A 24,206-nucleotide genomic window follows, 5' to 3' on the forward strand; every position below is an offset into this window, starting at 1 on the left:
ATTTTTTTTGGGCTTCGTGCCATCGAATATTTATATTTGCATTACTTTTGTTAAACGGGCCAAAAGTTAAACACCAACTCTTAATGAAAAACTCTTGAAAATAACTATGTATAAGACCTTCTAGTAATCAAATGACCCAATTTGTATGCCAATTTTAAGATTCAATTGCCGAGGCAAAGTTGCAAGAGTTTCCTTTGTGAATTTCTTACATATGTTGAAACTTCAACCAAAACTGACTGGCCAAAAATATTTGAGAATCTATAGCCAAACACTTGCTTAATTAATGTGAATGAGTTGATGTTCATTCGAAATAAAAGAACACGGAACTTGTAAGCCTGGAAAAAAAGAAGCAAAAACATAGTAAGAAGAAAAGACGACAATTGTACTTTGTGTACAAACACAAAATTCGCCAGAATCCTTTGGCATTGACAAATATAAGAGAAATTCTTTTTTCTCTTGCTTATCTCCATTTCTCATCAGCCTTTTTATACTACTACACTTATTACAACTAATATTCAGTATCTCATACATTGTAAAGCAATAGATACAATTCTATTTCTTTTCATTTTTTTTTTTTTGAAGTATTAATTTTGATATTCAAAGGGAGGAGAGTGGGGAAAGGGAAAACTCTCATCTTTATAAGAGTTCTTGAGACATTTGGAATTTTCATATGTCTGATATCACTTTAAAGATTATCTAAGAAAAGGCGAAAAGAAAGAGATGGAATTAATTTGGTAAGCGCTTTGCTGTTGCCAAGCTTCAACCACGACTGCTCGTCCCTTCACCGAAGAAGAACAGCACTCTGGCTTCTTCTTATCATTTGCTGTTCTTGCATTACTCTGTCCAAACAAAGGTTTTTCATTCTTGCTGACATCTCATTACCATCCAAAGTACTCTGTGATACTGAAGCACAAGTTAAGATTGAAGCAATAGATAAAGATTCGAATGATGTTGATCTTCTTGACGCACTAAATTCACTTAACACTCCTTCATTAGTACCATTCCCCACATCTTCCTTGGAATTTCCACTGATATCCATACTACTTGGTTCTAATGACTCGCCTTCGTTTTCAATTTCAAGAGTTAATTCCGTGGCATTCTCTGAAATTCCCGCATGAGCTTCTTCTTCATGTCTCGGCCCTGAATTCTGCAATACTGACATAATTAGTAAAGAACAGTGTACTCTTTCTAACAGTTTAAACGTTCAAATAAGATAATCACACACTTAAAACATGATATCGGAGCAAACAACAATTTTGATTTGAGTATCACCACAACTATTATTAAAAAGAATTGTTTACATGCTTTGTAAAAAGAATGTTTAAATGTTGTTTAAGCGACTCTCCAACTAAGCTACATCCCAATATTACATTCACTCACTATACCAAATTGAACATATAATTTAATAAAATCATATTTTCTCTACGACTTCTAAATGAAATGATCACACTCTTCAAGAATACCTGTTCAGGCAAAGATGTAGTGGCGGCTGGGGTGATGACAATGCCGGCACGGCACACGGGACAATTGGTGTGTGCTCTAAGCCAAGTGTCAATACAAGGTATGTGAAAAGCATGGTTACACTTTGGCAAAATCCTAAGAGTTTCATCTTCTTCAAACTCACTCAAGCAAACAGAGCACTCCGTTCCTTCAATTATTCCTTCCCCTGTTTTATACTTGCAAATCGTGATGGCGCTGATGATTGATGGCTGAAGACCCACTGTTCTAATATACCATATAGGATGATCCACCATAGGTCCATGAATATCTTCATCAACAATATCACTAAACTCCTCCTCTTCTTCTTCTTCAACTTGTTGCTGCGGTCTTGACAAAATTATTGCGTTCCGGATTCTGTAAACCACGAAGCAACAAAAAACGAAGAAAGAAGTAGCCAACACAGAAAACAGAATAATCAAGAAGATGGAAATAATGGGTTTATGTGGAGATTGAGAAATAGGAACTTTGGGGGTGAAAAAGTTTGGTGGCAATGGTGGTTCGATTTCAGAAAACAGGGGAAAACTACAAATTGGGTAACAAATATACATACATGAAATTGGACAAATTCGAGAAAAATTCTCTTTTGGGTTACAATAATAACTGCTACAATTTTTACCTGTAGAATTATCAAGTGATTCAAAGATCAGCTTTCGATCATGGAATACCATGGCTGCTACTAATTGTTTCTGTGAAGAAAACAGAGCATCATAGGATGATTTTTTTTTGCAGCCTAGTTTCTAACGAAACTGTAACATGGATGAAAGACATTTGTCTTCTTTGTTTGATGTTATTTGACTTTTAGGAAGGCTAGTAATACTAGGCGGCTGATAATGGAGGACTGATTTATCTAAGCTGCCATTTTTTTCCTGCTTGTCCCACCAAACGTCGACAGGTTTTTGGCAAATTGGACATTTATTACCTGCTCTAATTAAGACGTTATGGGTGGAAAATGAAATAGTCAATTTTACAGCTTAATATATGGAGTTAATTTACTGAAATTTTCCCATGGTGTTATTGAATTTTATTCATTGTAAAATTATTTTATTATATTAAAATAATTGAAATTTACTTAACTTTTATAAAAATGTTAAAAATTTTAAAAATTTGCAATCCAATTCTAAGTTAAATTTAAAATTTTCTAACCAAAACGCTAATTTTGAAATAAATTGAATAACTAATCTTAAAAAAAAGATTAATTTTCATGGTCAAATGTGCTCCTAATAATGATCGACAGACATAAGTATAAATGTGTAATTTTTTTTTTATTTGTCTACTTTAAATTTTACATGCCCTCACAAATAATGATTTACATAAATATTTTACTATGATAGTTATATTAATTAATGTTTAATGCCTTTGAGCAGAGAACCTTTCGAAAATAACTTTACTACCTCCACAAGATAATAGTAGAATTTGAATATAGTCTATCCTCTTCAAACTCCACGTAGTAGGATTATAGTGGATATATCATTGTTGAATTTTGGATAATTAATTTGAAGATTTGACAATTTATTAAGGGAAAATTGTATGAAATAGCAAACTATTAATTCAAATTAAATGTTATAGTCATAATTTATTTTAATTGTAATTCGCAGCAAACATCTCTTATTTTTGCCATCTGATTTGATATACAATTAGCCATTTCATACATTTCGGTATAAAATGTGTTTTTGTTTGTATAAAGCGAGAGAAAAATGTATATACAAATACAAATCTTATTATACAAATTACAATGTATAAATGAATTTATACAAAACTGAACAATTTGTATAAAATTGGATGTTTGTAGCAAATTTTACAAATCAAAAGCTCCATAACAAACATAAAATTTGTTATGGAGCGGAATTATGCAAACTATAGCTATAACATATAAATATGATTTTTATGTTTGTTATATGTGAAGGTTGTTCATTTATTAATAAGGGTATTATAACATGATTTCTTTTTAATATATTAAAAAAATGAAAAATAATTTATTTTTAGAATAACGAAGAAGTAAAAGTAATCATAGGCCTAATTTCAGTCTTGTGGATCACTATTGTTCAAGAGAAAAAAGGAAAAAAGATCACTATTTGTCCAGTATGAACTATTTCATCTATTTACTTATGGGGGCAAAATTAGGGTTTTATTTTCTGGTAAATTGAAAAAAGTGACGGTGAATCACGCTCTCCTCTAGAATTGAGCCTCACAAGTCACAAGAGAAAACGAATGTAGCGTGTAGCGTGAAAAATGAATGGAGGTATTGGCCGTTGTTAATTAATTGATTACATTCCTACTTACATCTTTGAATTTACTTGTTGCTATGCATTGGTTACAAGTAGGAGAGAGTAGGTCAGCAGAAAGGGGCTTGGAAATTCTTCATCAATGATTCATTGGTTTGGGGGGATCCGTGCTTGCTAATTAAGATAATACTTTGCCAAGAGAGATTGCCCTTCCTCTTAACCTAGAAAAACAGGGTGTGGGGTGAAGTAATAAATGTCTTTTTATTAAATAAAGTGATATTATCACTGTATTTCTAACTCTGGGGTTGGCAAAACCATTCTGTTCAGTTGCAACAAGAAAAGAAAAAGAGAAATGTGTAACTTCAGTTTTCTGAGAAGCTGACTTGCTCATACGAGTCTTAAGTCCGGTTATTAGTGAGATCAGACAACACAAGATAGCGGATCAAACATGTTCCTGGGATTATATATCAGAGGTATTCCTCGATTTACTTTTGAATAAAATGTGACATGTATGTTGTCTATCTTACATGCAATGATTCTAGATTTTTGCTTCCTCTGTTTATGCATATCTTCCATCATGAACCTTATTTAACTATCTTCAGGAGCATTTGCGACATCTCCCTTTGATTTTTGAACTTACAATGATGCTCAAAGTACTTAGATCCCTTGACTCACCTTCATTTCAACTGTCAAGCCTTAATTCCATCGCATTTTCTGAAAATTCCTGAACGAGTTTCCTCTTCAAGTCTCAGGGCTAATTTCTGCAATGTAGAGATAACTAAGAAAATAATCTAATAACGTCTTTTTAGATAAGATAGTCACATGTTATTAGTATGTTGTAATAGCAGGCAAAGATCCTGAGTTTGAATCTCATTGTTGTCCATTATAAATACAACAACCAAGTATTTAGCTCATGGAAAAGAATTAAGTCCGAGTATTAGCTAAGTGGTGTGTTGATGTCATAATTAAGTATATAAAAGTACGTATATACTTTCTAATACAGTCATAGAGTAATAAAGTAAATAAAAGTGTGCATTTTCAACAATTTAAACTTTTAGATCAGATGATTACTCATTTAACTCAACCGAAAGCTGTAGTAGCGGGTATTGTGATGACAATGCTGGCACGGCACATAGGACAATTGGTGTGTGATTTGAGCCAAGTGTCAATGCAAGGTACGTGAAAAGCATGGTTACACGTGGGCAAAATCTTAAAAGTTTCATCTTCTCGAAACTCACTCAAGCAAACAGAGCACTCTGTTCCTTCAATTAGCCCTTCACCTCTTTTATACTTGCGGATTGTGATGGTGCTGATGACTGATGGATGAAGACCCACTGTTCGAATATCACTTAATTCTTCTTCTTCTTCTTCTTCTACTACTACTTGCTGCTCCGGCTGTGAAGAAGCACTTGAGTTTTTGTGAATGACGAGGGAACAAAATATGTAGACAGTAATGCCTAAGCCTGTAAATAGAATTATCAAGAAGATGGAGGCAGTATTTTTTTGTGGTGGAGGAACTTCAGTTGTGAAATTTTGTGGTAGTGGTGGTAGAATTATCAATGAATGCCTTTTGTTTTTTCATTTCTGTGGTTCTTCTTATTGGACTTTTGTGAATTCTGTATATTAGACTACTGATTAAGACAGATTTACAGAAGCTGCCATTATTTTCCTCCTTGTTCCGCCCAATCTAAGCTGGCTCATGGCAAGTTGGACATTCATTGTTCCAAGAAATTTTACTCATATGCATTGATAGTTTAAAGCTCTTGGCTTTTCCAAGTTCCAGCATCACCTTAGATGTATTTTCAATGAAATATTGTATTATCTTTCATTCCAGAGTGTACTAGCTTGTTTTGAACAAACGTCAGTTCTCTGAGATGCTGACTTTCTCACACGAGTCTTAAGCCCTGTTGTTACTGGGATCACACAACTGAAGATTGTGGATCAAAGATGTTCATGGGATTATCACACACTTCAAGAGGTATTCCTTGATTTGTGTTTGAATAAAATTTGATATGTATCTTGTCTATCTCACATGCAAAGTTTATGGATTTTTGCTTCCGCTGTTTAAGCACATCTTCCATCATGTACCTTATTTAACTCTCCTTCAGACTTCAGGAGCATTCACCACATCTTCCTTTGAACTTACACTGATACCCAAAGTACTTAGATCTCCTGACTCGTCTTCATTTCGAATGTCAATCCTTAATTCCGTGGCATTTTCTGCAGGAATCTCCTCGTCCAAGTCTCAGCGCTTAATTTTCTGCAATATAGAGATAACTAAGAAAATAAAGTGTACTTTGTCTAATAACTTAGTTTTTGGATAAGAGTGTCACAGATTTCATTGGTATGTTATAAAGTGGCAAAGATCCTGAGTTTGAATCGCATAGCTATCCATTATAAAAAACCAAGTATTTAGCTCATGGAAAAGAATTAAGTTTGACTATAAGCTAAGAGCCATGTCATGCTGTAAAAGTAAATAAAAATATGTTTCTCAACAATTTAAGCTGTTAGATGAGCTGGTCACACGTTTTGCTCAATGAAAGCTGCAAGTGGCGGGAATTGTGATGACAATGTCGGCACGGCACATGGGACAATTGATGTGTGATTCGAGCCAAGTGTCAATGCAAGGTATGTGAAAAGCATGGTTACACTTTGGCAAAATCCTAAGAGTTTCATCTTCTTGTAACTCACTCAAGCAAACAGAGCACTCTGTTCCTTCAATTAGCCCTTCACCTTTTTTATACTTGCGGATTGTGATGGCGCTGATGACTGATTGCTGAAGACCCACTGTTTGAATATCACTTAACTCTTCTTCTCCTCCTCCTACTACTTGTTGCTCTGGTTGTGAAGAAGTTCTTGAGTTGCTGAATTTGTGGATGGCGTAGGCACAGAATATGTAGACAGCAATGCCTAAGACTGAAATTAGAAGGATCAAGAAGATGGAAACAGTGTGTTTATTTGGAGAATGCGGAAGAGTAACTTTAGGTGTGAAATTTGGTGGTGATGGTTCGAATTCTGGAAGCAGACAGATACGCGGGCAAGTATTAAAACATCGCAGCGGACAAACTATAGAACGATGCACCTCTGGGTTGCAATAATAGCTGCTACAAGTTTTGCTGGTGGAATTATCAAAAGATTCAGAGATCAGCTTTCGATCAATATGGAAGAACATGGCTACAGTTAATTGTTTAATGACAGATGAGAAGAAACGTACATATAATTGCTGGGGTCCTACCTTATTTCAAATTTTGTAGGCAAGAGGAAATAGAGCATCTTACAGCCTAGTTCATACACGACGATGAATGCCTTTTGATTTTTTCTTTTTCTCCTATTTTTGTTTTCATGTATGTGTCTCTTCTTATTGGACTTTTGTGAAGTCTTTGTATATTGGACGGCTTATTAAGACTGAATCACAGAAGCTGCCATTATTTTTTCCTCTTTTTCCCGCCCAATCTAAGCTGGCTCATGACAAATTGAACATTCATTTTTCCAAGTCAAGCGTCACCATAGATGTATTTTTATATGAAATAATGTACTATCTTTCATTCTAGTGCGTACATGCTTCAATAAATTGTTGGTATCTTAATTTATGTTGCTGATTTTTGTGATACAAAGTTACTTGTCCTGATTAGTTTTAACTGTTTTCACAAAATTTAGGAGCAATGCATTTGATCACAAAAATGTACGTGTAGCTTCATCACATTTTTATTTAAGATAAGATAGGCACAATAGCAAGATAAGGAGTTCAATAATGGTTTTAGCTTACAAGGAACAGGTTACTTGTTAGCCAATTTTTAAAGTTACTTTAAGCATAAAATAAGCATTTCTTGGCGTGTTAGGATCTTCTTTCTCACATGTTAAGCGCTAACTGTTCAAATAACAGCAATTCATTCCAACTTACACTTTAATTCCTCCTACAAAAATCGCGCTTCTATTTTAGTTGGTTAATTAACCATGTCTGCAAATTCTTCATCTTCATACAAAATCCGGAGTCTTGTTACTTTGCTTCACCAGTACTATAGAGTTCGCTTTGATGCTACATCCTCTCAGTTACAGGGTCTCCATGGCATAGTTCCAACAACTAGGATCAGTTATTGTGGTTCAGCAAGTCCAGGATTACGGTTTATCAGTTCAGGAGAGTATCGAATTCCCAATAAGAAGGATCGGTAACTAATTCTTCTCTACTCATTTTTTGTTTAGATAAGCAGAAAATATAACCTTGTATAAAAAAGATTGAATCTTGGTTCTTGATTGCATCTGTAAGGGGAAAAAATGAAGCAAGCAAGGTTCTTCCAGTAGAGCCACCTCCTTCTAAGCCCAATTTATTTGTTTGGTATGCAAATAATTAATAAATTGTCATCTTTTTTTTCTTTCCAATTATTGTGATTGATCATATGAATTTGATCTAGTGTACTATTACCAGGGCAAAATGGCTTTTGGGATCCATACTATCAATATTCCTCCCATTTTGGAAGCAAAATTTGGACAACATTCGAAGAATTGAAGGTATGAATTTTTCTAATTTTTAAATGAATAGTCGTGAATGTTGAAAATATAATTAAATAGTAATAAAAGTGTGCTATCTCTAACAGCTTAAACTTTTAGATGAGATGATCACATATTTCAACACGTCTAACATAACATGAACGTACGTTACAATAACAGACTGAAATGATAAAAAGAAAATCTTCATACGTAAGCCAAAGGAATTGATGTTTATTCAGGAGAAGTAGAGAAGGTGGCGGAAGAGGTGGAAGAAGCAGCGGAGGTAGTAGCGTTGGTGGCGAGTAAAACAGAAAATGTAATGGCAGTGGTTGCCGTTAAACTGCCTGAAAATAGTTTACTCAAAGAAGCAGCTGTAGCAATTGAAAATGCATCAGCTGTGGTTGCTAAAGATGCTCAATTTACTTGTAATTTCATTCACAAGGTTTGCAAACCAAATTGTTTTATATCTATATCTAATATCCTGTGTCGTAAATATCATCGTCTTAATTTTTGTTAATTAATTATTTTCAGCTGGTTTAGTCTCACTAATATGACAAATATATAATGGGTTAACAGGTTGAAGATGTGGAGCAAGACTTAAAGGACTTGGAGAAAATGGTTGAACCTTTTATTGAAAAAGTGGAAGAGCCCAAATGAGGCAATAAAATAGTAGTAGTAAATGTACATATTTTTATTTATTAGTGCCTCAAATATCATAAAAGAAGAGGCCTTATATATTCTTCATTTTTAGACACAATTCAGAACAATGTTAATACTGTGGAAAACATTTAATATTCTGAAGAGGTTAAGCCTACTTTCATATCATGATCAACATTTGGATAAGCGATAAAATCATGATTTTATATTGCAAAATTTTCAAAAAACATGATTTAAAATTTCAAAATTATTTAAAATATAAAATTTAACTCATAAGTTCATATTTTGTAAGAAGACAAAAATCTATTATTTTAAATTTTGCAAAAAAATATCATGCTCGGTGTGAAGAGATTGTCCATACCATATTAAAAGAGTATCTTTTTTTTTAGTCTTTTATATATTTGAAAATATGTAAAATAAATCAATTATAGATCACGATAACTAACAACTATAATATTTAAAAGATATGATGAATTATATTGACTCTCAAAATTAATAATTTTTTGATTTAATTAATCATAAAAAATTTAAAGTACACATTTTGTTAGAACATCATGAAATATGTATTTGACGAAAATTTTTTATTGCAAGTATTGTTGGATAACTATTTTTAGTATTGCGAATAAGTATAAATGAATGGGAGAGTAATTAGCACAATAATTTAAAAGATAAAAATAGAAAATGGTGTTCTATTTATACAATGTTCTTAGCTTTTATTCTGTGAATTGTTTCACAAATTTACTTAATATGAGACAGAGGAAGTATTGATTATGTTAATGGGAAATATTTCTCCGTTCAACAATATTTGTCCACTATACTATTTTGGGATGTCCAACAATATTTGTCTATTTTATGAAATCAATAGATAATTTTACACTTGGTTCCTAATGTACTCTTATCATTAATTATAGTCATTTCCTTATTACATTTTTCAAGGCATTGCATTTATTATATTCAAAAGGTGATATAGTAAAATTAGTAAATTATCTTTCTATTTACTCTCTCCGTCCCATTTTTTATGTCATCCCTTTCTATAAATAATTGGACCACAATACTTGTCATTTTATAAAATTTATGCATAAATTACCATATTTTGCCTATTATACCCTTGATAGAGTAGTTAATTAATCTTGAAAATGTATTCATCATTTATTATAAAGTTGAATTAAGAAAACATTAAATAAGGATAGAAGGATAAAGTTACATCATTTTTTAATGAAAGTGCAAAGTAAAAATGTTACATATAAAATATAGTTTATTGAGAAGAGCCAAAATCAAAACTCCTCCGATACAAGTCCTAGTTTGTTGCGCTGCTGTCTGTTTGGACAATTATTATTGGATAGAAGGAGTAAGATATATATATGTGAGTATTTTGAGGTACTGAGAAAGAACACATACATGCATTAATAAGAGAAGTTAAATTTTGGTTTTTTTGAGGTATTGGGAAAGAACACATACTTGCATTAATAAGAGAAATTAAATTTTGGGTTTTTTGAGGTATTGGGAAAGAACACATAATAGGATAAAACTGACAAAAATTAAACTAGTTACTGCCATGCCGTGTCAACTGACACATTATATATGAATCTAGGCCAGCAGATAGAGATGAATAAATACTTATTCAGAAACAACTTCATTACTACTATTATTTTGCTACTTTTGTTGTTTGTCAATTGTCAATCCTAATGTAATGGCCAATTTAGAGAAGATAAGGAAAATGTTGAAACCCTCAACTCCTACCCCCAATCATCTTCGGACCCTCAAACTTTCATTTTTCGATCAGCTCGCTCTTCCTGTATATGTCCCAATACTCTTCTACTACTTGCCCAGCGTTGATATTATATCATGTGATAAGCTTCAAAATTTTTTGGCTGAGACGCTAACCAAGTTTTACCCTCTAGCAGGTAGATTTAGTGAAGATGATGATGAACTCTCAATTCACTGCAATGACGAAGGTGTTGAACCACCCAAGATTGATCTTCTTCCTGAAATGGATCATCAGCCATCATGTCCATTACTTGGAATCCAAGTTAACTTATTCAATTGTGGAGGACTAGTCATAGGGACATACATTTCACATAAAATAGCTGATGCTTTCACTTTAGCAACATTTGTCAAGGAATGGGCTTACACTAGCTTTACAGGGACACTAAAAGCTGGCTCTCTCCCAAGTTTCGATCACTTGTCATCGCTCTTTCCCACCAGAGTGCTATCAGAAACGACTCAGTTTCCATCATACATTATTAATACTACTCGCCCTAAGATTGTCACGAGGAGGTTTATCTTTGATGCTTTAGCAATAGCAAACCTCAAAAATACAATTGAAGACTCAACTGCCATCAGGCCTATTCGAGTGGTGCTCATTATGTCGTTAATATGGAAGGTTCTTGTGGGCATTTCCACTGCCAAAAATGGACATTCAAGGGACTCGTCTTTATTATTTCTTATTAATTTGAGGGGAAAATCGAATTTACCATCGTTAGATAATGATGCTTTAGGGAATTGTACAATGTATGGAATTGCTAATTATATGGAGGCAAGAAAGGATCATGAGTTGAATGATTTTGTAAAGTTGGTAGGAAATACAATAGGGGACACATGTGTAGCCATTGGTAAGGCGGAAAGCGTTGATGACATTTCCTCTTTGATTGTTAACAATCAGAGAAAAGTTATAGAGAAATTTGCCCAAGGAGACGAGATTGATGTTTATCCGAGCACTAGTTGGTGCAGATTTTGTTGGTATGAAACTGACTTTGGTTGGGGAAAGCCATTCTGGGTGAGCCTCGTTGAGTGCGATGCTTTTGAAGGAATTAGTCTGATGGACACAAAAGATGGTGATGGAATAGAAGCATGGGTTTCTTTAAAGGAGAATGACATGGCTCAATTCGAGAGATACCCCAACATTTTGTCATCCACTTCAAAACTAGCATTTCCATTCCTTTCGATAAATTGAAACTATGTAGTAATATTTCTTGCTTTAATTTGTATTGCTTGTCCGTTCCTTTTTTTTTTTCATAATAAAAGAATAGTAATTACGTACCTTCTTTTATACTCCAGTCTCTGTCTATTCACTTTTACTTGTCACACTTTGATTTGACACACTAATTAAAAAAATAATTATTGATGTAAGTATTTTACCAAATTATCTCCTATTAAATTATGTCTTTAAATAAATATTTTATTTTGAGGGTAAAACATGAAATTTTTTTATTGCCTTTTCTTGATAGATTAAAAGTGATAAGTAAAAATGAAAATCTATTGTAGAAATAAGTGACAAGTAAAAGTGAACAGAAGGAGTAATAAATTGTTTGAAATTAATAAGACAGAACAAAGCCGACCTCCAGATGGAATATATTTGTATAATGCTAGCTTTAGTTAATTTTTCACCAAATTAGGGGTAGAAAGAATGTGAGATTTTTGCATATAGCCACTCAAAAATAGCTTAATTATGCTTCATAACTATAGTTTGCTAATTACGATTTGTAGCTACAATATTTTAGAGGGAGGAGAGAGGCGGACAGAGTGGAGAAAGGCGAATTGTATATGTATATCTGTCGAATTGTATATGTTTATCTGTCAAATAATTGTATATATTTAACTGATATACATATGTATTTCTATATCTGACAAGCAATATTGGGAGAGGGAGGAGACAGGTGAGCGAGATTGAGAGAGAGAGGAGAGAGGTGAGCGAGAGAGGGCAAAAAGTGAATAGAGGCGAATTGTATATGTATATCTGTCAGATAATTGTATATATGTAACTAATATACATATGCATTTGTATATCTGGCGAGCGGGATTGGGAGAGGGAGGAGAGAGGCAAGCGAGAGAGGGCAGAGAGTGGAGAAAGGCTAATTGTATTTGTATATCTCTCATATAATTTTGTGTGTATATATAATTTTAGTGACGTAATTACAGCTAAAATTAAGCTGCCAGCCGTAATTAATTCAAATTATAACTATGTTAGCTAATAAACTAGTATATGTTTGCTTATCCACGTAATTTTCCCAAAGACAATTGATATCTCTTTTCTTAGTTTGAGATTATAAATTCGTATAAAAATACAAGGTTAAGAATTCAAGATACAAATTTCAAGTAGAGCCGTCAGAATGGGCTTAGCCCATGTACTGGTCTAACCCAATTCGTTATTAGGTAGAATTGGGATGTGATTTTTCAAGCCCATTTAAATCTAGAGCTTATAAGTTCGATCCATATAAACCCTTGGGCCTTAAGGCTTGATCGAGGTCGGGTTGGGGCAAGCTCATGGGCCAAAACTATTTATTTAAGGGTAACTTACAGAAATCTTACTAGTGTATGAGCTAATTAATTAGACACGTTATGTTGTAATATTATGAATCTTACCAGATTTTGGTGCGTCTAAATACATGGACTCAAAATTAGATGTAATTTGTTCTAGATATACTCTATTCAAGTGGGTTCACATGTATTTAGGGTACATAGACAAATCTCATGCCCTCTCCTCCCTCCTATCTCACCTGCCACTCTCTTATCTCGCTCGCGTATTTGGGATGCATCTCACCAGATACATGTATCTCATGTATCTAGTATCCTAGATACATGCTAATCAACTAGAATTTTTGCTAGTGTTATTGAAATTTTAAGTTTGAAAAGAAGAAGAAGAAAAAAAAAGGGCTCCCCCCCTGCAATTCCCTTCTAGGGTTCGATTGGATTGAATATTTTCAAGCCTTTCCGAATGAAGGACGGACCCGACCTAACCCATCAAATTCCTTGGTCCACGAGGCTTGGGCCGGATGGGGCTAGTCCCTTTTTTACAATTCTAATTTCAAGGTATATATATTGTATTAAAATCTGAAGAAAAAATAATATAAACTGATCTTTCATGCCTTGCCTCTTTAGAAGATATATAAAAAAATATAGAGACTCGTGTTTGACGTGAAGAGATTATCTGTATTATGTGAAAGAATTATATTAAAGAATAGTTAGTTATTACATTTATTGGCTAGTGAATTTTTATAAAATTATGCATATTTAGTAGTTTGTAATCACAAGTATTTATTTATAAAAAATGATGTGTAAATACGAAAAAAAAGTCCCAACATTATAATTATGTTGAATATTGAATAATTCACTTATTTTAAACTATGAAAAAAATTCCACAATTTATTTAATATGAAATAGAAAAGATATTACTCTATCTATGTAGGTACTTGATACTAAATATAATATTAAAAGAAAGATAATACAATTCTATTTTAAACATAGGATCAAGTAAAATAAAACAATGAAATTACAAATTTATCTCATGAGTTGGGTAATAAAAAACCTAGGTTTCGATTGAAGAGAAATTATTAAGAGATCTAAATTTATTAATGCAGGCTACATATTGTTGCGGTATTTTTTGCAAAGTTTGACTTTATTGATTAGGGGTTCGGTGGCCTAGTGAGTTAGAGGGGGCGGGGTAGGTATTGGCATTATATCCCTATAGTTAGAAATAATACATAAAAATCTCCGTGAAATATAGTTAAATTGTATGTTACACATTCAAAATTAGGCTAGAGTTACACTACCTCTGAAATTTAATTGTTAAAGTTCCATTGGTTTTTAGGTTGGCAAAAGTTGAATGAAAAGTTTTTGATTCAGCACTTAAATATGTCATTTGTTAAAAGTTTGGCTCATCTATGCACTATGCTATTGTTGTTAAAGAAAAGGTTCATCCATGCCATTTTTTTAAATCCAATTTGTTAACCATTTTTTACACCACAAACAAGATTTAATACTCTTCAATAAAGTTGTTGGATCAAATGTACTATTTTTGCTTCTTCTTCCTTAAAAACATCAAGAACACATGAAGAATATAAATAACTCTCAAATTATCAACATCTTCAATTCTTCACAAACATCTTAAATTTCGGCTACATCATTAATTTTTTTTTTAAAACCAAAATTCTAAAATCATATGCAGAGTTTAAAAAATTCACCCATATTATAAAAAAAAATCCAAAAAAGAAGAAGATAATCAATCCCAAAATTTAATTTTTTTTCTTTGATTCGTGTTTTTGTAATTATTTTTGACATTAGATCTTTGTTCCCTACAGTTTTTTGAGTATATGTTCAAAATTTCAAATGATTTGAAGTTGTGGAGAAGATTCTACCATTAAAGAATATTGAAGTTTTGAAGTTTTGAAGTTTTGAAACTTTGAAGAAATTTCAAGTGGGTCTTGTTGAGTTAGTTTGAATTTGTGCTCAAAAGTTATTGAGTTTTGGTATATCTAGCTCGGAGGGAAACTACTCTTGAAGTTTGAGGTGATTTCGTGAAGAATTAAAGAAGTTTAAAATTTGAGAGTTGTTTATGTTCTTTATGTGTTTTTGATGGTCTTAAGGAACAAAAAGCAAAAAATAATACATTTGATCCAAAAATTAAAAAGTGTTAAACCTTGTTTGGGGTGTAAAAATGTGGTTTTGCAAAATTAGAGTTAAAAAAAGGACATGTATGAGCCTTTTCTTTAACATAAATGACATAGATAAGCCAAACTTTTAACAAACGACATAAATGAACCTTTTCTGAAAGTTTGATGATTTATTTGAGTCTTTTTCCTTTTATGTTTAATTTAACATTTAAGTCAGCCCGACCTATGTAGAAGAAAAGGCTGCACATACTAACAGGGTCTAATGGTTCATGGGAGAATAAGGAGAAGAAGAGGGTGGTCGTGGAGTTGTTAGGATGGTTAACGGAATCGACCATCATGCCCAAAAAGATCCGACCAATTGAAGGGGTGGTTCTTCTTCTTCCTCGTCTCAGGTGATCCTTTAATTTGTTGCCACTGTTTCCTTCAATCTTAGACAAATTAAGTTTTATGACAAAGGCCCTGCTGCTTACGGATTACGGAAATTAGGTCGTAATCTTTTTTCAAATCTTTTAGATTATGCAATTTTTGCTTCAAATATTTACGTATTTATATTAACTCTGCTAATTTAATTGTTCTGATTTTTGTTGTGTAAATTCTCTGTCCTGCAAAATCTTTTCTGATTTACCTTTAATTCGATCATTTTGGACAACTTTTCCCCCTCCGAGTTTGTATTCCTATATATACTATTTAAGTTAGTTCACTCTGATATACTTATCTCTTTTGAACCTTTACAAATATTCGTTTTTTACTAAAGTTGTGTTTGTTATTTCAACAACGACTGCTAATATTCATTGGTTTTTTGTCCATATTTTTTCTTTCTGAGTTTTAACTTGGTGTGCACTGATGTCTGCTATGTAATTCAACCAATTCATTACTACCTCACTTCATATATCTAACGTGAAGTTAACGACAAGTTCTCCTTTTGTTAGTATGACTCAAATTGATCCCAACTTTTACACTGGTTGAATTAGGTTGTGCTCAAATTGATATGCTGATGAATATATCCCCAACCTTAGCCACTAAAGTTTGATCTTACATTTTATGGTCAAAAAATTTGACACCCTTACTCTTCATGGAATAAATACTTATTACTGCCAAACTAATTTTTGCTTCATATTTTGAGGAAACAAGGGCTGCCATACACATTACACTCTCCAGACCCCACTTGTGGGATTACAATGGGTATGTTGTTGCATATTTTGGCCGTTTTCTGTATTGAGTTACAAGGTCTATTTTATATTAATTTGGAAAGCAAAATGTCGATACTACTAAAGCTATAAACATTGATGATTATGCCGCCGAAAATAATCCTGTTGATGTCTCTGATAATGCTGTTCTACTAAGGCTTCTCGTGAGTTAAAGTAATAGGATTTGCAGTGATGTTTTTCCACTGCGGCAACTTCATATGTTTTTCTGTCACACCAACTTGGGACCTTCACTTTGGATTAGTCTTGAAAACATAGATATGCACCCAACCCCATTTGCAGATCAATTTGCGAATTCAATAGCCTTCATAATTTTACAGAAACTGTATCTTCATTATGAATCTGACAGTCTTTTCAATAGTAAAAACATAACATTTTATATATTTTCTTAGTGACACATCCAAATTTCGACACAAACTTATTGAGCCCATGCTATACACGGACAACTTTCTGTGAAACAAGTTTCTCTATTGCACTATCAAGCTGGCATAACATGATGTATCATTTTACGAATTTCCTCGTCAAGTCTCAGCACTAAATTCTGCAATATAGAGATGACTTAAGAAAATAAAGTGTACTTTGTCTACTAACTTAGTTTTTAGATAAGATAGTCACACATTTTATTAGTATGTTATAAAGCGGCAAAGATCCTGAGTTTGAATCTCATATCTATCCATTATAAAATAAAACAGTACTTAGCTCATGGAAAAGAAATAAGGCAGACCCCAGCAGTTAACAGATAATTTCGATCAAACTTGTAGCAGCTATTATAGGAGGGATAACTTATCCGGATACTAATTCTTAATTCCGGAATAAGTCATCCCAAACTTTGCAACCAAACAAGGGACTAAAGAATACTTAAAATTTATCCCGAGGTTAACTCTCCTTTTCTCAAAGGATATCCACTTTGAAGAAATAGGTAAATAATTCAATTACTTTAACAAGATCATATTTACTAAAAAACAATTAAAATACATCACTATAATTTTCTTCGATGATGACAATCTAAAATGAAAAAGGAAAAAAAAAACTCAATTAACCAACAATTTCATCACTTATATTTTTATATATATATAATATATTAACAAGAAGTGACTAGGTTGGCGTATTGCCAAGTTGGTATTTATCAAAAAAAAAAATTAAGAGAGAAGAAAAACCCTTGAGAAAGTGCATGTACGTGGGCGGATCAAAGTTGTCAATCATTGAACTAGGAGAGCAATTTTTATAAAATGTGGATTGAAAACTCAAATAATACACATTTTATAAAATATGGATTAAAAAAAATATTAGGACATTCTTTAAGGTTTGGCTTTATGCTCCAATCTAATTGAGTCGACCCTGAGAATATGTTATAGAATATGAAGAGTGTGATTGTGCATAATCAAATGAGAATATTGTGTCAGATTTTAGAGTTAAAGAATACAATCGTATTTGATACGATGAAGAAAGTCTAACACATGATAATTGAAGCCCCTAATTAATTGTTTAATCCAATTTCCATGCCATGTTTATTAAATAAATAAACTAAGGCCTAAAAAGTTGCATAATTGCATAAACATGTTGGGCAGTTGAAACTAATGGCCTGCCAGGCATATGAATTGGAACCATGTTCGAGATCTTGATCTTTAAAAATATTCAAGAGTTTATGGGATATTTTGAGATGTCTTTTAAGGGAATTTTGTACCCTTTATATAGGTGTAAACTAGGGTTTAGGGTTGAGTAACCTCCAAAAATCCTAATTTGAGTTGAACACAATTTGTACAGTCTCAATTCGAATGGAACACATCTTGTAGAGTTTCACAAAATTGCAATGTCTACAAGTCAACTTGATTCATTTTTAAAATTAGAACACATTACTTCGATATTTTAAACAAAAAAAAAAATAGTTATTCAAAAACTATACGAAAAGTACTATATATTGCAATATTTTGCATATTATTAATATGATGAAAAAATTACTCATTGAAACCACCCGTGTATATTATACTTTGACGGTATCAAGAAGGAAGAAACATTCCTTCAATGAAAACACTATCGAGTTACTCTGCCATCAGAGTATATTCATATATGGTAATATACTGTGATATTATCAGAGAGGAAAAAAGGGAAGGGTAGGCCCCGTCGTTTTAAAATAAAAAGAGAATATGAAAGTAATGAGACATTTAAGGTTAAATATTTTACTTTTTTTTGGAGTATAAGTGTTCTTTTCTGATCACGTCATTTTAATCCAATCGTTTATTTGAAAAAAGTTTTGCAATAATTATGGATAAAATCAACGAAACAGATGAGTTAGAAAGAGTATGTTGTGTTTTTCTTATGTACAAATGATAAATTGAAAGATTATATAATTTACATATAAAAGTATTAAATTAATTTGAAGCCGAGATTATGAAGAGTGTGAATGTGATTTTTGCATAATCAAAAGAGAATATTGTGTCAGATTTTTAGAGTAATACAATACAATCGTATTTGATAGGATCAAGAAAATGCAAGACATGATAATTGAATCCCCTAAATTGTTTAATCAAATTTCCATTTCCATGTTTATGGAGTACTACTTAATAAATAATCATATAAAAATTAAAAGTTGGGGAAACATGTTGGGCAGTCTGTCTGTAGAGTTGAAACTATATATATATATATATATATTGTATAGTACAAAGTAGAAAGAGAGAATTAAGAAAACAAGCAATACTCAAAGTAAACCAAATCCTATTATTATAATGGCCAGGTTAGATATTGAAATTCAGACGAGGAAAATGTTGAAACCCTCATCTCCTACCCCAGATAATCTTCGGAGACTGAAGCTTTCCTTGTTTGATCAGCTGGCTCATCGTGCATATGTGACAATGCTCTTAAACTACTTGCCGAGCAGCAGTGATCATGAAACAATATCATATGATAAGCTTGAAAAATCATTGGCGGAGACGCTAACCAAGTTTTACCCTTTTGCTGGAAGATTTGGAAAAGATGATCCATTCTCAATCGACTGCAATGATGAAGGTGTTGAGTATGTTCAAACCAAAGTCAATGCAGACGATCTTCCTGAATTTCTCCGTCGTCAAGCCAATGATATTGAGTTGTCTTTGCTTGATCTTATTCTTCCTGTTAATGGTTCATATGCCATCAAGTCCATTACTTGGTGTCCAAGTGAATGTATTTAATAATGGAGGAATAGCTATAGGGATAAAAATTTCGCACATCATAGCTGATGCTTTCACTATAGCAACATTTGTTAATGAATGGGCGCACACTTGCCTTACAGGGACCATCACACAAGATACTAATCATTGTTTTGGTCAATTGTCATCGCTCTTTCCAGCAAGAATGCTACAGTTTCCATCACCTCCCAACACTAGTACTACTGGCCCTGAGATTGTCACAAGGAGGTTTGTCTTTGATGCTTTGGCAATAGAAAACATTAGAAAAACAATAAAAAAAGATTCAACTAGTGATGACGACATGATCAAGCAGCCTTCTAGAGTGGTGGTCGTGATGTCCGTAATATGGAAGGTTCTTACACACATTTCTTCCGCCAAAAATGGAAATTCAAGGGACTCGTCTTTAGGATTTTCTATTAATTTGAGGGGAAAACTGTCATGTGTACCGTCTTTAGAGCATGCTCTAGGGAATTTTGTAATGATAGCAATTGCTAATATGGAGGCCGATGAGGTAAGAAAGGATGAGTTGAATGATTTTGTAAAGTTGGTAGGAAATACAATACGGGACACATGTGCAGCCATTGGTAAGGCATCAAGCGTTGATGATATTTCCTCTTTAACTGTTAACAATCGAAAAAAAGGTGTAGAAAAACTTGTCCAAGGAGACAAGATGGACGTTTATACCGTCACTAGTTGGTGCAAATTGCCTTGGTATGAAGCTGACTTTGGTTGGGGAAAACCATTTTGGGTGAGCCCCGTTGGCTTCAATGCTATTGAAGGAGCTTTTCTGATGGACACAAAAGATGGTAATGGCATACAAGTAACGGTTTGTTTGAAGGAGAAAAACATGACTGAATTCCAGAAACATCTTGACATTTTGTCCACTCCCATAGTTGGATAAAATGAAACTATAATATTTCTTGTTTTGCTTTGCTTTGCTTGTTGCTTCTTGTTTTCTTCATTCATCGCAAATTAAACCAATGTTTGGCTATGAGATTAATTAGCCAACTGGTTGATATTCATAGTAACTCAATCTTTCTTGTCTACTTGGTCTTGTAAAATTAATCGATTATAATTGTGAAATCATCATTTTAACAATCGAAGTCAATTCTTTTATTTTTAACTTTGAGGGCTACAGTATGTTAGATTACTTGAAATAAGATCACAAGAATGTAATAAAATCAAACTGATCTTTAGAATATAATATAAAACGTCCTCGGATTCCTCTACCAACACCAAGTACAATCTAAATCTAAAGTAGAAAACAAGGATTGTTCAACATAAAAAAAAAGACTCATACTTGACATTAGTTAGTTACTATTATTATTGACTAGTAGATTTTTATAAAATTATGTGTATTTAGTAATTTATAATCGCAAATATTTACTTATAAAATAAAATAAAGATATTCGTTTTTATCAATGTTGTGCTTTAAAATATTTCGATATCTGATTTATCAACTATGATTTGCTCATTTGATAACACTAGTTTCTGAACACGTGCGGAATTTTTATAGATATGCTGTTAGAATGACTAAAATTCTATGGGAACATGTATGTAATGAGTAACAAAATGCAACAATTACAAAGAATTCTTCAATAATATGACCAAAAAACACAAAATGAAGGGTGTATTCAATAATAATATAGACGGAAAAATAAATAAAAAGTAAAGTACATAATTTTCTGAGCTCTTATTGACTCCTTCTCCCATATCCTATCAAAATTCAAGAGTCTTATTCATCTACTTTAGCTATAAAATAAAAATGATAGCTTTGATAGGGCTTTCATGAAATAAAAATGTTGAATTTATATACATAGATAGAAATGAAGGAATACCAAAAGAAATGTTAAAGTTTTAGATTAAATATTTAGAGGTTATAAATATGAAAAAATGAGAGTTATGAATATTAAGAGTATAAAAATTGAATAGGTAATTATCTTCAAAGTCTCAAGCTTTCATTTTTTGATCAAGGGGCTCCTCGTCTATATGTACCAACAGGGGTGGACCCACATTGTTGCAAGTGGGTTCAGTTGAACCCACTTCGTTTCGAAATTTACCATATATGTAGGGAAAAATTATTGGGAAATTCAATATAACCAATAATTTGAACCCATCTGAGAAAGTCTGTTGTGGAGCGACGGTCCTGGGGTTCAAATCTATGCTGGTTATGCATGCGGGTTCGAATCCTCTTTGTAGCATTTCTTGCTCCATTTTTATGAAAAAGAATTAGCAACGAGGCATCTAATTTTTTAATAGTAGCTAGGCATCAATATTTGTAGTTACTATATTCAAATAATTATATTAGTAGGTAGCTCATAAATTGCTTGTCACGCCTCAAGCCTACACCCTGGACGTGACTGGCACTCAAGAACCATTGTTGGCCCCAAGTGAACCATTGGCTTGGCTTACTTAACTCAGCGGAAGACTCTAAGCATGATTACAATGATCAAAAGAACTTTCTCAAATAGCTTAATAATATAAGTTAGATTGTTAATAAAATTAAACATTCAACTTGGCCAAAATGGCAACCCAAGTCTTAACATAAGATAAAATGAGAAGACTAAAGAATTAATAATTGACTGTCTATGAAGCCTCTAAACAACTAAGATGGATGTTGGGACAATCCCTACAACATCCTAATGAACTAAACTAGAAAGCAAATAAAGGACTCCTCCGAATGCAAGGAGGCTCACCACAGACTCTAAGTGCTCAAGCTGGATCAACGAGGCACTGGATGCTGATCCTGGTTACCTGCGTCTGCATCATAAGAAGATGCAGGCCAACTGGTATCAGTACATTAAATGTACGAGTATGCGAGTTGGAATGCTAAAACAAGATATAGGCTTGAAAGGAATCTGAAGAAAACACTTATCTTGAATCTCCTCAACTCATGAATAAACTTAACTCATAATAAAGCAATGAAACAAATGCATTATATGAAAAGCTTTATAAAAGAAACTTAGTTCATTAAAGAAAATGCAATAACAAACTCAACTTTACTCATATACAAAGTAATATAGTTTAGGTGGGAGTTTCTGTAACCGACAACCATCACTATGAGCCTAAGTGGTGATACAACGTCTTTTGACACGCTACCAGAACGGTCATATACTTTGCCGTCATATAGAACCTACTTAACTTAGTGGATCCACTAGCTTAACTTATGTGATCATCTAAAAAGTATGACCCATTAATATCCATGATGGCTATGTGGTTTATGAAGACTTGAGATAATATGATCTCGCATCCCCATATCGGTGCTCAATACTACTCCCAAAAATATACTTAGCTCATATGTTTAAAAACATAACTCATTCTTTAGTTTGAGATAATTACTCAAAGCTTAGCCAAAAGGCTCTCTTGGAATCGATGTTCCCTTTTCTTGCTCAAATGTGAAAACATTTATAAACTTCTTTGGGAATACTTAGTTCCCTAATAGCTTTTTGAGAAATGAACTCAACTCTTTACTCTTTGCTTAACTTGAAAACTGGAGTATTAAAATGAATTTAAAACATTGTTAAAGACTCTTGAAAACTTTAAGAAACTTTGCTTTGACTTGCTTCTTAACTTCTAGACTTGACTCTGAACTTCTTTGACTTTGATCTTAACTTTCTTTGAATTGGATTATGGATTCAAGGTTCATGATCTCATGTTTATGTATGATTTCATGATGTTTAGATGTACCTTAGAGTGTTAGAATCAACTAGGAAACATAGGTACATCACTTAGAAACTAGTATGGAAAGATGGGGAAGAATGGGGTGAACTGGCGTCTTTGGCGCTCTGAGAGGCGTGGGGCGCCAGGCCCCAAACTTCAGAGAACAAGTTGGGGCGCGCTGGCTGGCGCGACGCCCCACCCTTTTTCCCAGAAAATTTCCGACTTTTCTCCTTCGTTTTTCATCTCTAAACCCTCTAAACCTCCATAGTTCTTTCCCCAAACACTTAGGATCATTAGTACCCTCAATACCCAATAGATTTAACTCGAAAAACAACCCGGAAACACGAATCAAATCAACACTAGGCATTCAACAATCAACCAACAAGAATTCAACAATGTTCTTCAAGAACTTCACTTTCTTAACATTCAAACAACTTCATTTTTGCTGAATTAAAACAAGTTTGGCATGTGGGTGAACTAACTCAACACTATGTGATCTCACATACCTTGTAGGGATCACCCCGACGAATTCCACTCGCAAAGCTTGAACATTCTTGGCAATTTCTTGATTTCTCTCCTCTTTTCCCTTCTTTCTTCTCCTCTTCAAGCCCTAGCGTAAATTCTAATTTTCTAAACTGAATAAAGTCTTGTTGTACCCCAAATAAAATCCTAAAAACGAAATAGTCAAATTAGGTAAGGAAAATACTAAATCACCCTTCTAAAATCCGGGTTAGACGTTTCCTTATTCCAACAGCCAAACTTCCAAAGGACATAACTCACTCATACGAACTTGGAATCGCGCAAACTTAGTGGCGTTGGAAAGACCATTCCAAGATATTTCCAACCATAGCTGGAACTACACCTAACTCATCTTGAGCTAGGAGTTATGGTCGTTTGAAGTTGACCAAAAACTCACTTTAACTTAAA

General features: G+C 33.1%; 3 protein-coding genes, 1 long non-coding RNA gene and 1 pseudogene across 4 annotated transcripts; 4 read left to right on the forward strand and 1 right to left on the reverse strand.

Moving 5' to 3' along the window:
* Positions 1-380: 380 nt before the first annotated feature.
* On the reverse strand, positions 381-2,356 carry LOC102597750 (RING-H2 finger protein ATL54-like). Its single transcript, XM_006351687.2, has 2 exons — positions 1,464-2,356; positions 381-1,147 (listed from the first exon to the last, which is right to left on the reverse strand). Exons 1-2 carry the CDS (start codon positions 2,166-2,168, stop codon positions 782-784), a joined length of 1,071 nt encoding a protein of 356 aa, XP_006351749.1. The 5' UTR covers positions 2,169-2,356; the 3' UTR covers positions 381-781.
* Positions 2,357-7,553: 5,197 nt separating this feature from the next.
* Positions 7,554-9,018, forward strand: LOC102598848 (uncharacterized). The gene is made up of 5 exons (XM_006351690.2): positions 7,554-7,888; positions 7,987-8,055; positions 8,146-8,228; positions 8,447-8,649; positions 8,784-9,018. Exons 1-5 carry the CDS (start codon positions 7,677-7,679, stop codon positions 8,862-8,864), a joined length of 648 nt encoding a protein of 215 aa, XP_006351752.1. The 5' UTR covers positions 7,554-7,676; the 3' UTR covers positions 8,865-9,018.
* Positions 9,019-10,554: 1,536 nt separating this feature from the next.
* Positions 10,555-11,817, forward strand: LOC102604078 (acetyl-CoA-benzylalcohol acetyltransferase-like). The gene has a single exon (XM_006351787.1). The coding sequence runs from the start codon at positions 10,555-10,557 to the stop codon at positions 11,815-11,817; it is 1,263 nt and encodes a 420-aa protein (XP_006351849.1).
* A 3,788-nt stretch (positions 11,818-15,605) lies between these two features.
* On the forward strand, positions 15,606-16,521 carry LOC107061420 (uncharacterized). Its single transcript, XR_001473965.1, has 2 exons — positions 15,606-15,645; positions 16,385-16,521. It is a non-coding gene; the product is annotated as an uncharacterized lncRNA (long non-coding RNA).
* A 2,621-nt stretch (positions 16,522-19,142) lies between these two features.
* On the forward strand, positions 19,143-20,595 carry LOC102599171 (acetyl-CoA-benzylalcohol acetyltransferase-like; annotated as a pseudogene).
* Positions 20,596-24,206: the final 3,611 nt, after the last annotated feature.

Source organism: Solanum tuberosum, unplaced genomic scaffold, assembly GCF_000226075.1.
Source record: "Solanum tuberosum cultivar DM 1-3 516 R44 unplaced genomic scaffold, SolTub_3.0 scf00136, whole genome shotgun sequence".
Taxonomy (NCBI): Eukaryota; Viridiplantae; Streptophyta; class Magnoliopsida; order Solanales; family Solanaceae; genus Solanum; species Solanum tuberosum.